At 42.1% G+C, this 22102-nt stretch overlaps 2 protein-coding genes and 1 long non-coding RNA gene across 6 annotated transcripts in view; 1 reads left to right on the forward strand and 2 right to left on the reverse strand.

Annotated features, from left to right (window-relative positions):
- Positions 1–1844, reverse strand: part of NRDC (nardilysin convertase) — a 62301-nt gene extending 60457 nt beyond the window's left edge. For 2 of the 4 annotated variants that reach the window (XM_054691366.1, XM_037498272.2), the window contains exon 1: positions 1326–1844. In XM_054691366.1, the coding sequence (XP_054547341.1) occupies positions 1326–1669 (344 nt within the window). In that variant the 5' untranslated portion in view covers positions 1670–1844. The remainder of the gene's footprint in view (positions 1–1325) is intronic. The other 2 variants (XM_037498273.2, XM_037498275.2) reach the window with 2 other exon arrangements.
- Positions 1845–1989: 145 nt separating this feature from the next.
- Positions 1990–12609, forward strand: LOC119235153 (uncharacterized). The gene is made up of 3 exons (XR_005122795.2): positions 1990–2129; positions 10161–10319; positions 12021–12609. It is a non-coding gene; the product is annotated as an uncharacterized LOC119235153 (long non-coding RNA).
- Positions 12610–18441: 5832 nt separating this feature from the next.
- RAB3B (RAB3B, member RAS oncogene family) overlaps positions 18442–22102 on the reverse strand; it is a 52123-nt gene continuing 48462 nt past the window's right edge. Inside the window, exon 5 of the mRNA XM_037498957.2 lies at positions 18442–21972. Within this exon, the coding sequence (XP_037354854.1) occupies positions 21785–21972 (188 nt within the window). The 3' untranslated portion in view covers positions 18442–21784. The remainder of the gene's footprint in view (positions 21973–22102) is intronic.

A 22102-nucleotide genomic window follows, 5' to 3' on the forward strand; every position in this document is an offset into this window, starting at 1 on the left:
ATTGAACATTTAATCTGGACAGTAAAAACTGAGCACTTTTTAATCAATGGTTTCAACTGGCTCATTTACATATTACTAATACCACTACATCTTTGATAAGAAAAAGAAAACCTAGCGCATTCATTAGGTTCTCCTGACAGCGCACCCTGGGAAAAAAACAGCAGAATTGTATGTATACTGCTAATTTCTAGATTTGGAGTGACAGAAGAAATTAAGCCAAATTTTGGAACCTAAATCATTTATTTCTAGTTCTGTTTCATCATCTGTCAAGTGAGGAGTAATGGGGAGTGGAAAGGTTTATCTCTAAGGTTCTTTCCTGCTGTAATCCTGAAGGGCTCCAGACAAACAGAGACCTAGTATCACTTAGTTTTCAACTCAAGTAAGAACTTTACAAGTTAGTAAATTGTGCACTGGATTTGGTGTCAAATGGACAGGGTTTTCATACCAATTTTGTTACTATTTAGTTGTGTAATTCTGATCTCAATTTCCTCACCCTATAAAATGAAGTTGTTGGGCAATATGTTTCTATTTAAAGAACATCATAGTCGTGCCACACTATGATCATGAAATATCATAGTTATTCATAATCATGTGAATATAAATACCAAACACATTCACAGTCATGAAATAAGCTACCTCTGAAGGCAGTATTCAGGTGGGAATTGAGCCACCCCTTACTGCAGATGATTCGAGGATTCCAGCATTAATCAAAAGTGGAGAATTTCAGGATTAGAAGTGGGCTTATAAGTTTTCCAATGCTCACCCAACCTAAATCCAAATCCTCTCAACATATTCCTGAAAGAGCTCACCCAACCATTCTAATACTGAGGAACAACTCGTGGAAACAAGACAGTTCCTCTTAGCCAAGGACGATCCCTAAATTCATTTACTGACCACCTTCTAGTAACTTCCATCCATGAGTTTTACCTTTCAACTAAGAGCATCTCAAATGTCTTTGAGCAATGAATAGCGATAACATGCCTCTTAGTATCCTCTCTAAAATTAAAACCCCCGACTTCTTCAACCTTTCCTCATAACCTTCCCAACACACCCTCACCAGCCTGCCTTCTTCAGCGAATGTCAAAATTACTTGATCAGTCCCTCCCATTCTGACATCCCAAGATGTCAGATTCCTGTGGAACCCAAGATTTCCCACTTGCCCACCACATGGAGACTCCTAATCGCCCTTGACACACGAGGGGGCAGGTGGGGTGTTAAGTGTGCCCCTTCTGCTTTTTCCAGGAGAGGAGACAAAGTGACGGCGGCAGCAACGGAGAGACCCGCAAGCACCCTGCTCTGCCCCCGGACCAAATCTCCTCCCTCACCGGTATTGCTTGGGGTCGCTGGGAGACTTGACGATCTCAGGGTCTCCGGCGTTACTGAGAGGCCCCCTCCGTCCCTCCTCCTCAGACTCATCGGCTCCTAGACGGGCCACTCGGCCGCTCTCGTCCAAATCCTGTCCGTTAGACTGTAGGTCAGGGCAGCTGCAGGTAGATTTCGCCTTGTTCCTTCCAGGCATGATTCGAGAAGGAAAAGTTCCGGCAGCAGCAGAATCTTCGCACCGACCCCGCGCTACGATACTCCACAGCACCACGAGCTCCCGCCCGGCCTCAAACCACAACTTCCTCCCGGTGGCACGGACTGCAGCAACCGTGACTCTCCTCAGCATTCACCACCAAGCCGGAGCGATGGGCATCCCGCTCCCCAGGGCCCACCTCCTCCTCCTACTCGCCCAGCCGCTCCTCCTCCTCCTCGGCGTTCCAGAGGTGGTGGCGGCCGGCGCTGGTGCTGCCGCAGCCGCTGGGGAGGACAGGCCTGAACCCCTCCCCCAATCTGATCTCCCGCACGCAGACTTCCCACATTCCCCCGCCCTCCCCGCCACGGATGACGCTAAGATTCTAGCCAATCAGGAGGCAAGACAGCAGTCACGTTGACGCAAGCAACCAATAGGAACAGCGAATGAAAGGAACCTAAGCGACTTGGCCGAAGGCTCCGTGCACCCAGAGAGCCCTTCGAAACGTGGGTGGGCGGGGCGCGTAAGAAAAGGCGGAGCGTGGCGCGGAGGATGACGGGAGGAGCGTGCTAGGCCGCGATTATGACGTTTCAGGCGCGTTAATTGGCGACGGCCGGTAAGTAATGCTCCGCGACGCAGAGAAATATATTCCCCAATGAGAAAGCTGGGAAGCGAGTGGAGGAAAAGAACTCCCAAGTTTTGCTGCTCATTCATGTTTTGTACATCCTGCCCCTGAGCCTTCGAGCGGACCTTTCGCCATGACTCAGCACTTAAAAAAACAAAACGCCGGAAGCCTTTTTCTTCCGCCGCCGACTGGAAACTGCTCCCGAGTAGGGCGAAGCTGAGCTGAACGCAGCTGGAGTCCCTTGGCCTTATCTGCTGCCACATGTGGGTGCTGCTGCTCCACCCCGTCGCCTGCCACGCCCAGGCGCTGTTCTGAAGGCTTAAGAAAATGTTGTAGTGTAAATGCGCCGACTCATTTTTTAGCTTCCCCACAAACTAGAGTCTGCAGTTAACGTTCAGTTCAGTCAGTTTTTATTTAGCAGCTACAGCGTCAGCTGCTGCCCTCGAGTTCCTTTTCTCAGTTTTTTTGGGGGGGTTTTGGGGTGGTTTTTTGTTTGTTTGTTTTTTGCTTATAATGGCTTTTGGTGGGCTGTCATTTAAAATATGGCTAACACTGACATACTTGATAAAAGTGAGACAGGAATGGTCCAAGGCAGAGCTCACGGACTGTTTCCAGGGGCTGGTAAACAAGAGTTAAATCTGATGATTCTAGGATCATATACCTGCCATAAATTCTTTGGCATATTGTTTATACTAATTTTTCCCAGCTTGGGCATCCCTGCTTTATCTTTCCACGGCTTGTCAAGTTTGCTGCTATGGAGGGGGCAGTGGGGTGGTTATAGAGCCAGAAGAGAAAAGCCGCAGACCTTGAGGCCAGACTGCTTAAACTGGAGCTGCAGGCATACTGCCTGCAGGAGATGTTCACTTGAAAGTGATCTGGAGCCCTGTCAGACCTCCTAGCTGCTGGGTGGTCACAATTAGCAGCAGTGAATGGACTTGAGCTCCACTCTCCTTGCTTTCTCAGCCAATAAAGTTTAATTCCTTTGTTCCCAATACCAAAATTATATAAACCCCACTGTGCCTCTCCCCCACCCCACCCCACCCCACGCACACACACTCTCTCTCTCTCTCACACTCCTCTCTCCTTCTCCACCCCCCTTGGGGATTCTTTATCATTCCTACAGAACTCTCCCCAAGTTCCCTTTCCTTGCCTTTTTTGCTAATCAATAAACGATGACTCCTAACCCGCCTTCACTGGTATCTGTGGCATACTCTTTTCAATGTTAACCAGAGGGTCTCAAGAGCCCTTTCCTGGTTTTGGATGTCCAGCAGGTGGAGCAGTGGAGCAGTAGCTGGTTCCCTTGCAGCTTACCTGCCTGTGTTGGGTGGAATCAGACTGAGGGACCCTAGGCCCACTCCCTTGTATGGTGACAAGCAGCTGACAAGATGACAAGATACAGTCCACTAACATCGTGGGGCAAGAAATCCTAATACATGTGAAGATGTATGAATCTATACTCCTAAATCATACAGTTTTATAACCCAACATTACCTCAATTAAAAAATACAAATAAAAATTTAAATAAAATTATTAATTTTTAGTGCCACATACTGTGCATTCAGTAATTCTTTAAACGTAACTTTTTCTTTCAAAATTTGTTCAATTAATAGAATCCAACATACCCAAAATTTATATTCTTATGTTATATAATGAAACTACAAATTAAAGAAAAATCAGAAGTCTTTAAAATTTTTTTTGTATCTGGCTATTTTTGTTGTTGTTTAGCATTTTTTTTTCCCACTCACCATGATCCATTACTCCCCCTCCACCATTGCTCCCAATCCTGTCATCTTCCCCTCTGGGAACATCAATTATGTTCTTGATGTCAACTAGCTTATTTTTGTTTTGTGGTAGTGGGCATTATTTTGGTGGAACTGCAGAAGGATCTAGTCTAGTCAGAGTTTCTCTAAAGAGACATTTAAGGTTACATTTGAAATATATATAGAAATTGGAGCCTCCCTGGTGATGCAAGGAGTTAAGTCTCAGCATTATGAAGCTATCTGCAGCCGCTGCACCACGAGTTGGATCCCTGGCTAGGGTGCTGACCCACATGGTGCAGCAGACCTCTCCTATCTAGCCTGCTGCTCCCCTCAGCAGTGTATTTCAGTAGATCTGCCCGTTCGCCTCCCCACTCTGTCTCTGGTGAATCCTTTCACCCATCCACCCTGGCTCCTCTGACCTACACCCCAGCTCTTGTGTGCATAAATAAATCCTAAAAAAAAAATTGATGTAGACATAGACTTGTTCAAAAGTTCTGAGAAAGTCAGACAATGTGACTAAACTAGTAATCTAAAAGCAAACAGGAAGTGAATTGGTTACTAAGAATCTTCCTTAGAGTGAAAAGAAGCTACTGAAAATACTAAAAAGGAAGTGCTAGAATGGTAAGAGGAAAACCAAAAGAATGTAATACCACAGGAAATGTAATAGCACAGGGAAACACCTCTTTGATGCTTGATCCAACACAAATCTGAACTCATAGCCAAATGTCAGAAGTGTCAGATTAGGTGATTAAAATAGATCGTGGAAGTGCGTACATCTGACTTCAGACAGAAGGAGAAGTAACACTCATAAGTGACCAGTGCCACAGCCAGGACTTCCAATCCAAAAGTGTTGTTTTCCATTTAAATAATACAGAAATTTACTACCTACCATTTAGATATCCATAATTATTGTAAACAGTATTCCTCAGGAAAAACAAGTTAAACTGTCATCATTTATAGGAAATTGAGACATTATGAAGACCCTGAGATCCCCAAGAAAGTTAAGGAACACAGACTTAAATGTAACCTCATTTATCCAGCCTCTCTTAAAGCTTTATTCTATCTCCACTCCACCTTCAGTCTCCCTACACTTCTTCCCATATGTTTCTCAATGGAAGGAATCCCTTCGCAACAGGTTTGGTGATACTTTTCTTACTCTGATGTGAGGTCACAAATCTGAAAATAAAAAAATCTCACTTCTATGTATGATGCCTATCTCTAAAAGATATAGTATTCATCATTGCAATGGCTGTCTGCCTCCCAGCGGATAAATCTGAGCTTTAGTCCTAAAAATTCAAAGGTAATTATTTCATTAAGCCCATTATCCGACTTTATATATGAAACTCGGGAGAAGTCAGTTGTATGAAATGTTGATTCTGTATTGAACAGATTGTATTACATGTCCTTTAAAGTCTCAAGCCCAAAATTATCTACACACTTTTAGTAGCTAAAATTCCCCTTAATAATTCATTGGTCTCTTTAGAATGCCTCTTAAACTTTGCCAATAATACCTTTGAAAGGAGTAAAAAACTGACACAGTTTTGTGAATGATTTTATTTTATTTCCCCTTTTTGAAGCATACTCTGGACAAGCTGAGAGGACCACAAACCTTGGGTGGGTGAAAAGTTTGCTAAATGTGGGAAGAAAGACACAGAAGGAGGAGATAGGTAACAAGAGAAATAGCATCTATATTATAACTTTGTCCTAGGTTCTAAATTACACCTTAAGAGTTCTAGTTATGATGTGCCCAGCCACTAATTACTCCACATTTGCAGCTTTGAATCTAGGTCAGGAAGTAGTCATGTTCTTATGGAATCTTCTCTTGGGAGGAGAATGTGTGCACAATATACCAAGGAATTTGTGGGACCATCAAAATCGTTTTCTCCTGTACTGTAAACATACTTCTAGGGAGAATTTGGTATTCAAACTTCAAAATAGGGCCTCCCTGGTGATGCAAGGGTTAAGACACAACCTATGAAGCTATCCACAGCCACTTCAGCACGAGTTCGATTCTCGGCCAGCCAGGGAGCAACCCACATGGCTCAGCAGACCTCTCCTGACTCGCCCGCTATCCACAGCCACTTCAGCACGAGTTCGATTCTCGGCCAGCCAGGGAGCAACCCACATGGTACAGCAGACCTCTCCTGACACACCCGCTGCTCTCAGCAGCATACTTCAGTCAATCTGCCTGTTCTGTTCCCCACTCTGTCTCTGGTGAATCCTCTCACCACCACCCCCATACCTCGGGCCTGTAACACAGCTTTTGTAAGCATAAATAAAAAATCTTTTAAAAAAAATTCAAAATAAGGAGCAATCCTAAAAATATAGCTTATGTCAAATGAAAGTTATTCTATCACAAATCCAGCTAAGTGTTCTTCATGTCTAATCTGAAAACAGATTTCGAGATTCTATCTGGAAAGGAGAATGTGAAGACACAAAAATGATATTTAAAATATATAAATTAGAAATCAGATTATATTACTCCCCTTTTTAAAGCCCACCAGTGACGTCTCTTCCCACTTTAAATAAAATCTAACTGCTAGCCATAGTCTATAAGGCTCAACTTAAAATTCCTGTCTTGCCTCTATGTTTACAGTCTCATCCACCATTTCTGCCCCATTCACACTGGCTTTGCCCCATTCACACTGGCTTCCTTGATGTCTTTCAACACTCTAGAGGAGTTCTTGCCTTAGGCCCATTACATGGGCTTTTCAGTCTAGATTGCTCTCCTTATAATTTACATCACTGTCTCCTTCTCATTGATCATTCTCAAAAGTCACCACTTAAGAGAGGTCTTCTCTTACCATGCTATCTAAACTCATCTGAAATTATATTAATTTGTTTATTGCCTTGTTGTCTGTATACCTTCTCTATTTTATAAGGTGCTTGGAGAGTTAGTACCTCATCTGTCTTATCTTTCTGAAATGTGATACAAGGTCAATACTGAGAATGAGGGATTAGGTAGTGATGGGTTCTGTTACTGTGGGAATCAATGAATAAGATATTTGTGGTTTTTGTTTGCTTAAATTCTCACATTCAGTTGATTGCTTTTGTTTCCTGAATAACTCTAATACTCTGGGCTAAGTATTTTATTTATATTAACTCATTTGTAACTCACAGCAACCTGTCTGTTTCTTCATCAGTTTACAAATGAAGAAACTGAGTTTTAAAGAGGTTCAATAGCTTACACAAAATCACACAATAAAGTGGGAATTACAAAAATCCCAAAGTATGTGAATCTGATTCCAAAGATTTGACTCTTTTGTCTCTTGCCCACTGCCTGTCAAATACCTAGAACAGGGCCTCCCCAGTGGCACAGCAGTTGAGCGCTGGGTTGCGAAGCTGCCTGCAGCCTCTGCAGCGCCTGCTCGATCCCCAGCTGCTCCCTGGCCACCGGAGGAGGGTCCCACATGGCGCGCAGACCTCTCCTGCCGCCTGCTGCTCCCCCCCTCAGCAGTGTACTTCGATCCTTCTGCCTGCTCTTCTCCCCGCACTGGCTCTGGTGAATTCTCTTACCCTCCCGCGCTTCTGACTGTACCCAGTGCTTGTATAAACAAACAAACAAACAAATAAATAAATAAAATCTTTTAAAAAAAATACCTAGAACAGACACTTCTAATTCATTAATTTGATTGTTGATATGATGTGACTAATCATAAGTCTCATTTTTTAAATGCAATATGGAAAGTAACATATATCATAACTCAAAGCCCAAAAGGATACTTCATAACTATCATTAATAAAGCACCTGGCTTTTTGTCAACCTTCTTTTTTTCCTCTCTGAAAATTAAGCCTAGAAGTCGTTTGCTTGGATGGAGTTAAGCAAGCTAGATTCCTGCATCCAGGGTGTGTCGGTGCAGCCTAATGAGGACATGAGAGTTAAAGAGGATGAACACATGGGCAGACTGGTGGTGCAAGGTGTCAGAGTCCAAACAGAGTAAGGAAGGCGAGGGATGAGGCCAATAGTGGCAAAGGAGATTGGTTATGCTGAAAACGATTTTTCGAATAACTGAATATGTTAGAGATAATGTGAGCCACGTTTCTCATTGTAGGAGAAGGGAGTTACAAATATGGAAATGCAGACATTAGACAAGCTCTGTGGTGGAGTATTGGAATTGTAGGTATGAGTACAAACTCTAATTTTTAAAATGTAGGTGTAAAGTAAATATAGATGTGAATATGTATGTATGTAGACATGTGAGAATGTGTGTGTGTGTGTGTTCTCTAGCCAGGAAACAGTGACTCCCCAACAGCAATGACCATCCCCAATACCTCCATCTTAGTTTCTAAATGCTATTCTCTACTAAAAGACCATTTTTCACTAAAAGGAACGCAGGTTTCTTGGAGAAATGACTGATTCCAAGACCAGGGGAGAGAAGATATAATATGGTGAACACCATGTATACCACAGGGTAGGGAAGTATTAAAAGAATGATGAGGACATGTCAAAGGACAGAGAAGTCACCTTCAAGGGACTTCCCCCACAAAACCAGATTGGGGACAATATGAGAATCAAAACAATAGTAACAGATGATAATCCATTGTCTAAACTAGGAATCCATGCCTCTGAACTGACAAAATGATTAATAGGGGGGAAAGAACGCTTTTTGTTACCATAAAATAGCAACAGCGAATGGAGAAGGGATGATGATATTAAAAACCAGCATTTGGCAACCGTAAGAGTAATATGGGCCTCCCCGGTGGCGCAGCGGTTGAGCACTGGGTTGCGAAGCTGCCCGCAGCCTCTGCAGCGCCAATTCGATCCCCGGCTGCTCCCCGGCCACTGGAGGAGGGTCCCACATGGTGCTCAGACCTCTCCTGCCGCCCACTGCTCCCCTCAGCAGTGTGCTTCGGTCCTTCTGCCTGCTCTGCTCCCCGCTCTGGCTCTGGTGAATTCTCTCACCCTCCCATGCTTCTGACTGTACCCAGTGCTTGTATAAATAAAATAAATAAATAAATAAATAAATAAATAAATAAATAAATAAATAAATCTTTAAAAAAAAAGAGTAATAATTAATTCAACCAAGAAACATCTATATATGCTAAACCACTTGCTGAAAATTTGTTGGAAATGGAATATTTATATAGTCTCAAAGTACCTCCGTACAAAATGCTTATGAGTTAAGTAGAGAAAAAGAACAACTGTACAATGCAAAAACCTGGCAAATACACTTAACCTATGAACACAGTAATGAAATTGTGCCGTCTGGTGGTACACAGTACAGAAAACCCAGTGTCACCTCTGTGCTGCTCCTTTAAAAATTTATATCTTGAATCTAATCAATAAGAAACACCAAATTAACCAAATTGAGGAACTTCCTGTAAAATAATTTGCCTTGATCTTTAAATGAAACAAAGTCATGAAAATCAAAGAAAAACTAAGAAGCTATTTTTTATTCAAAACTAACAAGGCATGCCATTATATGTATCACTACAAAAGACATTGTTGGGACAATTTTCTAAACTTGAACTGAGACTTTGAATTTGATGGCTGTAGTGTCCCAAGTCAGTCTCCCGATTTTGATCATTTGTGGAGAATGAGGTATCATATGGGCAACCTACTCTCAAAGGTTGAGAAATTAAAACCTTTCATTGTACTATTTTTCAACTTTCCTCCAAGTTTGAATTTTTTTTAAATAAAAAAGGAAATTTATTACCAAGGAAGTCAGAAAGAATACCATTAAAAATTTTAGAACTGACTGCCAATGTCTTAAATGTAAAAGCCTTCCTGGAACTGTGGGTAGGAAAAAAAATGCTCTATGAGTGTAATAGTACAGTTTTTCTCCACCTAATCACATCTTCCAAGATCTTGAAAGAGCTAACTCCTTCCAGAATCTTTGATTCCTCGTGCCCATACTCATCATCCATTCCATACTTACACTCAGGTTACATGTATTTTATACCACTTTCTTGGCACTTGATCATATATGACTTTGTGACTTCTCTTGTACTATTGTATTATATAAATTTTCAGTTCTGGTTTAAATCTTTTCATGAGTATGTTACTTCCATAATTATATTGTGATCAACTCAGAAGCCAATACCAGATATGATCTCTATATCTCTCCCAATGTGTCTGCCATGTGTTTTGCAATGACATTTCCACATCCCAAGGAATGTCAAAGAATAATTAATATCACTTAGCAAATATTTCTTGCACACCAACTATGTATGTGGAACTGTAAATAACAATTACTTGCATGTATAGGATGCTTTCTAGTTTATGTAACATCTACACATTCATATCTCATTTGTTTTCCAGAATAACTCTGTGAAGAAGGTGCTACCACATAATAAACTTGCTCAGAGAGAAACTGTGATTTACTGGAAGTCAATAGCTATTTAATAGCAGAATTGGAATGCCAACCTCTGTCTTCAAATTTCAAGTCCAGTGCTTTTTCCACTCCACCAAAGGAAACAGGTATCAAGTCTGAAAACACGGATGGTCATAGGCATTGGAATAGTTTTCTGTTGCTGCTGTAACAAATTACTAGATTTAATAGCATACGCACAAAAAATACTTTTACAATCCTATAGGATAAAAGTCTGAAATATGTCTCACTGGGCTAAAATTAAGAGGTATCAGGATTGTGTGCCTTCCTAAGAGCTCTATAAGAGAATCTATTTCCTTGCTCTTTCCAGTTTCTAGATGTTGCTTTTATATTCTTTGACTTGTATCTCCTTTTCTCCATCTTCAAAGCAAGCAGCCATGCATGTCTCTGTGCCTTTTTTCTATAACTACATGTTTCTCTGAATCACTCTTCTACTCATAAGGACCCTTGCCGTGAAGTTGGACCTGCCCAGATAATAATCCAAGGTAATCTTCCTACATAAGGGGCAGTAGGGACTAAAGCATATCTCACCAACAGAGAATTAGATAAGATGTACACATGTGTTAAAGGGGGAAGAAAAAAATATGTCATGGAAGTAAACATTATATAAGCAAGACAATTGTGAAAGAAAGGAATGGCTTAGAAGGGGCTGGTTCATATCCTGATTCTGCCATTTGCAGGATCTTGGACAAGCCCTAAAAGTTGATAAACTTTTTAAACCCTGCTGTTCTCATCTATAAAATGCACTCTTCATAGGGTTGTTGTGAGGGTTTAGGTCCAGATTCTTGAAGAATACTATGACAGAACTTGGTCTAAAGGATGTGTTCAAGAACTGTTGGCAGATATAAATATCTGATGGCTTTTATCTAATTCACCTTGATGCAGGTGGGGAGGGTTTCTTGATCAACCACAAGGTGGAGCTCAAGACATAGGAGTGCATATCTTGCTCTTCAATGTGAATTTCTGGACTTGAAGGGGGGAAATGGAGTAGCCTTTTCATCAGAGTTTTGCCGGAAAAGATCCTACCATCCTTTAAGACTCCCACCCATGTTCCTTTATCATGAGAGCCTTTGTGTTTTGTTTGTGTGTGGTTTTTCAAAAAGAGAGAATCACATTGCCACTAAAATAAGGATAGGAAATACATTAAGAAAATTAGGGTCAATAAAACATAATGAGGAGACACTAGTTATTGCAAATGGGATCTTCCCTTTTGTTGCTGTGCATATCCTTATGTATCCCTACATCTCTTTGTATTTGTACAAACTCACACCACCACATGATACTTCCTATTTCCTATGTCATGGCGAAGAGGTGTCAGTGTACAGAACACAAGAATAAAAAAGCATGAAAACATCTGCTCTGAACCTAGCTAGAACCTGATGGGAAGAGACATGAGGCATATTATTCCTCTGTCTGCTCAGACCTATAGCAGGACAACTCTAATTTTTGCTAATTGCTCCTCCTGAGGAATTCCGTGGAGGCTGTTGTGCATCTCCTAGGCTGCCATGAGACCAACCCAGTCCCTGGCTGAATAAATTAGAAGGAACTATTGGGGGAATTGAAGATGGCATGCAAACAGTAAGGTGACATTTCCCTGTGATGGCAGAGATCGTCAGCCCCTGGTCCATTGACAGAAGGAAAATCTCAGTCCCGATGTTTAATTTTATTGAGTTTTTGGGGCATGAAATTTTGTGCTCCTCTCCTTCCTTTGCTCCCAGAAACAGCAGCAGAACATATACACAATGGATGCTTAGGTTTTCTGTTTAACTGCCCACCTTCACTCCCACTAGACAGATTCAGGATCAAGATTGCCTACTCCTGGAGGCCGACTCTACCTTATTCTGAGGACAACCAAGCCATTAGCTGCCTTCTCTATGTAGTCGGACTCATTGCTTCACTGATGCAGGTCTGTTTTCCTCATCTGAGTATTGGGAATAATAAAACCCACATCATAGGGTTGTGTCAAAGATCACTGGGGCTTCATTGAGAAAGTGTTTGGAAATTGCAAAATGCAGAACACACATGGGTTGATGACTTTTTGCTATAATGTTCTAATCATAGTGCAGCCGGACTGTACTCTCTGCCCCCTTCGTAGGCCACCACTCCATCATAGTCAGTGCTCTGCTTATCCAATCCCAGCATGTACTCACCAATTCTCTTTGCCTGCTGTTAGCCTGTGGAAGTTTCTCTGAAGCCATCCAAACATCTGGATATAAGATATGTTGACCCTGATGTTTATATGTGAGTTTAATTTCCTGGGACTTGAAGGTCTTATCCACTAAAACTTTTGTCTTGATGCTACAAATAGCAGAACCCGTTTAGAACAGGCAGGTTTGTGGGTCCTGGGGTGCCCCTCATTCTACCCACTAACAATAGTTACAATAGTTAATACCACATCTTCAGCACCTACTGTGTAGGTCAGGCACTGAAGTGAGGGCTTTATACCCATCCTCCATTTTATTCTTTTTTTTTTTTTTTAAGATTTATTTATTTATACAAGCATTGGGTAGTCAGAAGTGCGGGAGGGTGAAAGGATTCACGAGAGCCAGAGCAGGGAACAGAACAGGCAGAAGTGTAACAGGGTGGTCCCCAGGAAAGGGGGAGGTTCCAGGTTTCCTGCCCCACCCAAGTGGAGTGTGGAGCTGAGCAGGGAGAGAAGAAGCTGCAGAGGAGACTGAGGAAGGAAGCAGGATGGAGCCAGAAGGGGACCTGGAGGAGGCACATGGAGCCTAGAGACACGTGAAGAAACTGCGCTTGTCTTTTGGTCATGGACGGGGTGACACAGATGTGGGTGAGACCCGTGGGGAGGTGACAATGGCAGCTTTTATCTTGATTTTGATTTTGCTCTTTTCCTTCTGGGCTTATCTGGTTGTTTCTGACCCTTTTCTGTGGGTCCCCACTGGAAGATGCTTTAGACTTGTGGCAGGCTTTGGGACCTTGCTCTGGGCCAATCCCCTTTGGATGGAGTTTTACCCATGAGGCGACGGGTAACTTTGGGTGCTTGATTTAGAAACTAGATTCTTTGCCTTTCCTGTATTGTTTCCTAATTGTATTAAAGTTCTTTCCCATTAAAGTCTCATATTTTGTGTTAATGCGGTAGATGGCAGAACCCTATATAGAATAGGCAGGTTTGTGAGGTTTGGGCTGCCCCTTTCCCTGCCCTGTAACATATTGACCGAAGGACTCTGCTGAGGGGAGCAGCAGGCGGCAGGAGAGGTCTACGCGTCATGTGGGACCCTCGCCGGTGGCCGGGGATCGAACCGGAGCTGCAGAGGCTGCTGCAGCTTTGCAGCCCAGCATTCAACAGCTGTGCCACCAGGGGAAGCCCTCCATTTAATTCTTTCAACAACCTTTTGAAGTAGATATTTCTTTCATTTACATATGAAGTGACTGAGGCTCTGAGAATAATTTGCTTAGTCATATCACTAGTTAGAGCTGAAGACCCAAGAATTGCATCAAATATGTTGGACTATAAGCCCTTTGCTTTTTATTATTCCACCATACCATTCCACCATACCCCTTTCTTAGAACTCATCCTGTGGGAGGCTGGTTAGAGGGATTTGAAGATAGTTCAGCATAGGCAAATCTCTCAGTCTTTCATTTCCAGGCTGGCAGCTATGTGACAGGAGTCATCCTCAAAATTATGTTCCTTAGCTCAGCCTGGCACACACTTGGTGCTCAATGAATTAAGTTGTCCTTGAATTGGAATGCAATTCTGGCTCTTAAACAGTGCTGCCTGGCGTCTCCCCTCAAACACATGGAGCTGTGCTCTATTCTCAACAAGTCTCTTCAGAGTCTTGTTTCTCCTCTTCCTCTTGTTGCCCTTTAGGACTCTCTGTTCTAAGAGTGGCAACATGGACCATGCAGAGATATTTAATTGCTAGGACATTTTTCTTGCAGCTTCAGAAACCAGGGCCATTAAGCTTGGCTAAGTGATGAGGGAGTCCCACAGCCTTAGCTGTTTTTGTTGCATCCCAGGATAAACAAGGCTTTCATAGTGAAAGAAATCCTGCCAAAGTTCTTTGCTACTTGCAACTCTTACAGAAAATTGGCATAAAATCACAGAGCATGGGCGTCCCTGGTGGCGCAGGTGGTTGAACGCAGGGCTGTGAAGCTGTCTGCAGCCTCTGCAATGCCGGTTCGATCCCCACCTGCCTTAGAGCAACCCACATGGTGAGCAGATCTCTCCTGTCTCGCCCACTGCTCCCCTCAGCAGTGTATTTCGTCAGTCTGCCTGTTCTGTTCCCCACTCTGTCTCTGGTGAATCCTCTCACCCTCCCGCACATCTGGACTGTACCCCAGCTCTTGTATAAATAAAATAAATCTTAAAAAAAAAATCACAGAGCATTAAAAGGCCTGCAGAAACCATCTTGTCTAAGCTCTTGAAGCCCAGAGATAGTAGTGATTTAACCAAGGTTGCATAGCCTATTAACTTTATCCCAATCCATTGGTGAATCCCAGGAAGAGCTGCATTAGTATCTGAAGGAACTGGGAATACTAATTACACCCCCTCAGGGACTTGGTTTACTTTGCCTGACATTAGCATTTCCATGGCATGATTTTGTATCTCAAAAAGGAAACTCTTCTATTTGAATTTCCTGAAGACTTCTTGTTTGCATATTTGCTGTTGGGTCACATCAAAATGATAGAAGAGAAGCAAGCAAAAACATATGCCACACAATTCAGCCCAATCCATAATGCTTTAAAGAGGGTGGATGTCTCTAAGTTGGCAAAGCAATAGGAATAGATGCGGAGAAAAATGGTAGTGTTGTTAGCTTTTGTAAAGTTCTTAGCTAACTTTAATGCCACATATGAAAAGAATTCAGTGACTTCCATTGTTATTAATACTATTATTGATTTTTTTGTTAATTTTTTTCAGCTCTAACTCTACCCCAAACTTACTATAGGATCTCTATTAAATCATTTCCTGTAATAGCTGACAGTCATATAGCCCCTGAATTCTGATGGAAATAACATACTCTTCTTTTGTAATATTGCTACTCCTCTTCCAAACCAGGTGTTTCTTATAAAGACTGTCAGTAACGGAGAATGTGATCAAGTATGGCCAATCAGAATCCTTCCCTAGGATTTCGTTCTTTAAACTGGAGCTATTTTCTTTGCATCTCAGTGGCAAATACGTGAATATGTGGTGCTAAAACTGATGGCTTATTCTCAACCATGTGTAGAAAATGCTGGCCTGTCATAAGAAAAACCAAGGCCATCATGTAGAGAGAAGCATAGACAGAAGCACTGTCTGCTCATTTATATTTTTAAATGATTGCTGTTTTATAGAGGGTGGATTGTAAGGGAGGAAGTATGAAGTAGGGAAACTGACTAGGAGCTTTGTGGCAGCTCTTTTGGGAAGAAACAGTGGTGACTTGGACCAAAGTCATGGCAATGGAAATGGGGAAAAGTAAGCGGACTTGAGAATAATTTAAAACTGGAACCAGAAGACTTGCTGCTGGATTAGATGTGGACATGAAGGAAAAAGAGTAAGGAATTTAAAACGGCAGTTACGTTTTTGTGAAGACTGAGGTGGAAATAAATTTGTGGCAGAATCAAGAGCTGCAATTTGGACATGTACGTTTGAAACATGGAGATTTCTAGTAGGAACTTACATATACATGTCATTGCCAAAGACCTGGCATCTAAAACTTTAGGACTAGGTGATAGCCTGAGAAAGAGAGTATAGCCAGAGCAGAGGGCCCAGCTGTCCTAGGCATCTTGTCTGCCCATAGCAAATCCTTCTGCTGGCCAGTAACTTCAATTGGGAATCACAAACATTACAGAGAATTCCAAGCAATGAGAACATGACTTATGCCCTAAGGGGTAGCTAAGAGTAATGAAATGAGCTGTCAAATAAGTATTAAAACTTCTCCATCCATATATGTCTTGATTCCTGCCCTGCTCTAAACCATATTGACATTTCTCTTTGGAGATATTTTAGAGCCAGACTAAACTTTAAGAACCAAGGACAAGTAAACAGTATATAATAAATAATAAACTAGAAGTAGGTTAAATTCATTTAAAAAAAAAAAAAAGAACCAAGGACATTTATCAGACTTTGTTTCAGATTACTTAGGGTTGTTTCCTTTGGTAGATTGAAAAATTGGTCACAATATTTTACAGCTTCTCCCATCTAAAGATAGCATCTCCCCGGTGGCGCAGCGGTCGAGCGCTGGGTTGCGAAGCTGCCCGCAGCCTCTGCAGTGCCGGTTCGATCCCCGGCCGCTGGGCAAGGGTCCCACATGGCGCGCAGACCTCTCCTGCCACCTGCTGCTCCCCTCAGCAGTGTATTTCATCAGTCTGCCTGTTCTGCTCTCCACTCTGGCTCTGGTGAATTCTCTCACCCTCCCGGGCTTCTGACTGTACCCAGTGCTTGTATAAATAAATAAATAAATCTTTTAAAAAAAAAAAAAGATAGCATCTATTTCTCCATCCTCCATCCACTTAAAATTGTGCCTGGCTATGTGACTTGCATTAATCAGTGGGACATTAATAGCAAACATGATGCAAGGAAAGACTTAAAAAGTGCTTCTGCATTGGATCTTGCCCTTTCTTGGCTGCTGAGAAAACTACCACAGTGTTGTCGGACAGGTGTGGAGTATGGAAACATCTGGAGAGAGGTCTCAACCACCCCCATCATTTCAGCTGGCCTCCCTGACATCTGAATAAAATGACTCTAGACCACCCAGACAACCCATAGAATCATAAGAAATAATAAATATTTCTTATTTTAAGTCACTACGTTTTTGGAGTAGTTTGTAACATCCGTCAAAGAACAATTGATTCTAAACCAGGCTGTTTAAAAATGTTTTACAGGTAGATATTCTTTCAGTATTACTCTTTTTGGAGGATTTGGATTTGATCCATCATCAAAGATTTGAACTGAAATACAAAAGCTTAACTGCAAAGTGCAAAGCAATGATTAGTGGGTAGTGTTAATGTTTGGGAACAGTGGAGTTTTCCTAGGGTTCCTAAAAACGGCTTCACAAAGGTGATTCAAGTTTTCTAGATATGTGTTCTTGTAGAATTAAGTATCTTTTGTTCAGAGCACTTTGTACTGTATATTTGGTGGTTATTTTACAGTGTCTAGGCTAAACTACTAGCTGTTGGTCTATAAGCTTTATGAAGGTAACAACTATGTCTAATTTGCCTCTGATAACATCATGGCACATATTAGACACTAATTTACTGAATGATAAAATTTCATCGACTTTACACAAAGGGTCCAGGCCTTCAAAAACATCGCCCAACAGTGTTTGTATCTAATGGACCTGTCTCTTGCATATCTGATGGACATCGCCCAACAGTGTTTGTATCTGATGGACCTGTCTCACTCTTCCAGACATATCTGATTCTCCAGATAAAGCAGAAAATCAGGTGTAGGTTTGGAATAAGGAATCTGAAAAAGATGAGATACCAAGACACTGGTCATTGTAATTCCTTCCCCTTACTTCAAAACCACTGGCAAACAAATTCAAGCAAACATTTCTCAAGATATTCTAGCAAACTTGAAAGCCAAACAAGGGGCTTCTGGGCAGGAATAGATGTTGTGAGTGGGAAAGTCAGGTGTGGGGGATGTTCATATTATTCTGTGGATGTCAAAAGACTGCAGTCACAAAGTAATTGTGAAAACAATGTCCCAACCAATATCCAATTATTTAACTAACTCTGGGAATCCTTTGGAGTCTGTCACTACCATCCTCCCATACCCCTTTATCCGAGAGACAAGCTGACGTGGAGAACTGGAAGCATGAGTCAGACAGTGAGAGGTTCAAATGATCCTAGTGGGTGACTTAGGCATGTAAACTTTTTCAAGTCTGTGTTTCCTTGTCTGCCAACTTGAGAGAAAAATATTTTAGAAACAGTGCCTCCAGAGATGATAGATACCTTGCACACAGGAAACATTAGATTATATTTATCCAGTGCTTAATAGTGCCAGGTCCCTAGGAGATAAAGGATAGGTGAATTTCTTAGAGATGATCCAGGACCTGCTACTGACTCCATCCCTAATGCACTCTCGGAGTGACTATAGGGAATTTCCTCCCTCTCCCTGGCTTTCAACCTTCTTTTTTGTCAAGTGAGGAACCCGGCCAAGATTTTCTCTAGTTGCCTTCCACATCTAATATTCCATAAGTCTTTCACCATTCAGTACACTCTATCCTGTTGCTACTCCTAGAAGTTGATAATGCTGAGGAGACAATAAGAAGTCACAAATTACTTTGTATTTACAGATACACATGCATTTCAAACAGATTCTGTAAATAACTACAATACTGTATTGCACTTTTGGCCTACATTTGCCTCTTCAGAGGTCTTTTTTTTTTTTTAATCTTCTTTTATTTGGATTATCAAACAAGACAAAAATCAGGCTAAGTTGCCACTAACACATACTATGCAGCTTCAACCTTGGTGGCTAATTGCACTATTACTGTGATTGATGAACATTGCACTTCAGTCAGCTGGAGGCTTGTTGCCTTCCACTCGGCAGAAACCAGGTCACAGAGCAGGGCTGGGAAATTGCCATCTAACAAACAGGTCTGTTTGCTGCCCAGCAGAAGAGTTTGTCACTATTACACTTAACTCAATTCCATCTGTTGTGAAGAAGCTTTCTCCCTGAAACTGGCTCCTGAGTTTCAAAGAATTTGACAGCTTTTAAAATAAACACTTCAGTCCTTACCTGGATATTCAAGGGGAGAAAAAAGATTATAAGATACTAAAATATCCAGGAGCCATAAATAACTTGAATCACTAGTAATAGGGCAAATGGGTGTCACCACTCAGAAAAATAGAAATTTTTCCTGACCTTTAGAAGAGGTTACAGTGTAAAAATCATACCCAGAATCACTACACTTTGAAGGGATCATATTCTTCTATGATCGGAGAAATCAAGTCACTCCTGCCAAATGCCCCACTGCTAGAGTGGAGAGGCCCTTCAAAGTATTACTTGAGAGCTAGGTAAGAAATGCCTGACAGAGGCAGATACAGGCACAGTCAATATTTGGGCCTAAAAAGCACTGAGTTATGTTACTCAAGCCCTTGAGACTTGGTTGCCTCAGAGACTGACTCTCCTTTCCAGAACTGTTAAACCTCCATCACCTCATTATAGTCTAAATAGCTGAACAATTTGTTAACAGATTAGAGACATAAGTCTTTTTTTTTCCAATGAATTTGACACCTGATTCCTGGTAGTGTGATCTTGACCAAGTCTCTTACCCTCTTTGAATCATCTATTAGAGATGTAGCATAGAATGTGGTTTACAGTACAGACCTTAGAGCCTACTGCCTGGATTTGAACCCCAGATCTACCATTTACTCACTAAGTAACTTTGGGAAAGCTAATGAATCTCACAGCACCTTAGTTTCCTCATCTTTGAATGATGTTGATTATAGGATCTCCTATCTAAAGACAATAGGAGGAAAAATTAGTTAATACACATGAAATGGTTGCAATAATGCCTAGAACAGAGTAAATATGACATCAGTATTAGCTACAATAATATTGGGGTGATGATCCTCATCTCTTGGGTTTATTTTGCAGATAACTACAAATGAAATGTGCAGGTGGAAAAAAAAAAAGCCAGAAGAGTTAGTAATGCCAAAAGGAAACTTCAAGATTATCCAAATAATACCCCTCATTTTGTCAGTAGGAAATCAAGACTCAGAGATGAGCAGTAATTGGTCCAGAGTCACATTAGTTTAAGAGTATAGTCCAGGTCTGATTCCAAGCCCAAACTCTATCCTCTGTACTGCATCAAAGACCACAATCTCTCCAAAGGGCCCTTTTATGTAGTTGTTGGACCTACTGCTAGTTAATGTAATTTCCTAGGAAAATGAGATGCTTTTGAATTCAGGAGAGAAAACTTGGTTAAACTCTTCTTCTGTCCCCTCCTCCCCAACTTTAAAGATGACAAGACAGTGCAGGGAGAAGGTGGGATTCAGGCCAGGGCCGGGTGGAATGATTTTCAGGAGTCATCACCGATCTCATGTCATTGTTTCAGCTAAAAACCATATGTATGCCCATGTCCATATAAGCTAGAATCATGATTTACTCCATTCAGTTTACTTCTGGTGTCAGAGGGGTATTTTTTGTTTTTGTTTTTTGGTTCATGTTTGAAAAATGGCTCTATGCCAGGAGTGATTTCACATATGGTCTTCGTAGAAATTAAGATTTCACTCCCAAGAGAATGAGGTTAGGTTTGGGATCTCTGAGTTCAGTTTTCCCTCCTTAGATTTATTCTGCTTTGAATCACATTAATGAGTTGAATTATTCAGTAATGATTGAAAGATGGGTTGAAGGAAAGGGTGGGTTTAGGAGCACACGCAGTGAAGAATGGCAGATGGAATTATAACTATTTGACTTTGGAAAAGGGCAGATCCCCGGAGTCATGATTTCTGTTCTCAAATCATCTAAGGTGTCACAGTGCAGAGAAAGCAGAGACGTGAGGTCTCTGACAGCAGAGCTATACAAATGGGGTGGAAACAGAAACAATTTCCAGGAGGCAGATTTCAGCTTATAGTAATGAAAACTTTCTGATTATAAGAGCTGCCTGAAGATGCTGTGGACAATGAGCTCTGGTCCCTGCCTAGAATGTATGCTTTAGAACAAAGAGATTTGGTTGTGAGGTCTGACAGCCACCTGTCCAGGATATGAAGATTGGAATTGACCGGTCAGACAAGATAAATTTTGGGACCCCACTAATTCTAAAACTTTCAGATTCTGGGAGTCTAAGAACCAATGACCAGTATGGGAACTATGGTGTTCCCATAGTTGGAGCCAAGTGGAAAGCAGCAAAATCAGAAATTCATGATCTGCTTCTTCATGCTTGTATTTCTTTTCTTTCTCTTTGTCTTTCTTGAGCTTGCTTGCTCTTTCATATAGCAGGAACCTTTGACATTTTGCAGGGGATAATCTTTTTCTTTTAAGTGTGTTTCTGACTCAGCCTTTGCTCCTTCAGCATCATTAGAGAGTCTGAGCTCTCTGGAGATTAGCTTAGGCTTGTCACCACAGCAACTGCCCAGGCCCTGCGGGCATCCGTGGTAACAGGCAGAGGGCTCTGAGAGCCAAAGCTTGACTTGCAGTGAGAGGAGGCCCCACTGGGAGCTTGATATGAAACAAGCATGTTATTTGGGAGGTTTTCTTTAATAAGATTAAAGTGTGGGTCTCACTTTACACAGTTGACCAGGGTCTAAAAAGTGTGTGCATGTGTGCGTGTGTTTATGTGTGTGTAAGTTTGGTTAATGGAGGAAATCTTAAAAGGTGAGAAGAGACTCACTTTTTAAGTCCCTACAGTGAATCCCTTTCATAAATTGGAGTCCTCTTTTGTAAAGTGAATTTCCACGCAAAGTGTGACCTGCAGTTAGTTAGTCTAGTGCTGAGTATCTTGAGTGGGGCCATCTGAAGAGCACCCTAGGGACATGCTTCAGCCTCCGCTGCAGGCAAAGAACAGTAGCAACTCAGCTTGCTCGGGGCTGGGGGTGGACAAAGTGTGACAGGGGAAACAGTGAGTGTGGGGCCACAATGAGAGGACAGAGGGAGGATGGGCCTTGCCTAGCATGAGCAGTTCTGCTGCAGTAGCGGTGGGGTGTCTGAGAGGCGAGTGTTCTTAGCAGTGCCCAGCACGGAAGGGTCCGTGTCCAGTGAATCAGACATCTTGTCGCAAATGGCATCCACCAGGCGCTCAAAAGCCTGCCTCACACTGATGTTCTCCTTGGCGCTGGCTTCAAAGAAGTCAAACCCTGAGGAGAGAAGAGAGATATAGGTGAGTCTTTGTCCCTTCCCTTTCATGCCCCCTGGCCAGAACAGTCTGGATTCATACAGCCTGTTTCAGGAGTGAAGCGAGGCAGTCTAATTCTATGGACAGAGGCT

Source organism: Talpa occidentalis, unplaced genomic scaffold (genome assembly GCF_014898055.3).
Source record: "Talpa occidentalis isolate TD23 unplaced genomic scaffold, MPIMG_talOcc4v2.1 talOcc4.9, whole genome shotgun sequence".
NCBI classification, from domain to species: Eukaryota; Metazoa; Chordata; class Mammalia; order Eulipotyphla; family Talpidae; genus Talpa; species Talpa occidentalis.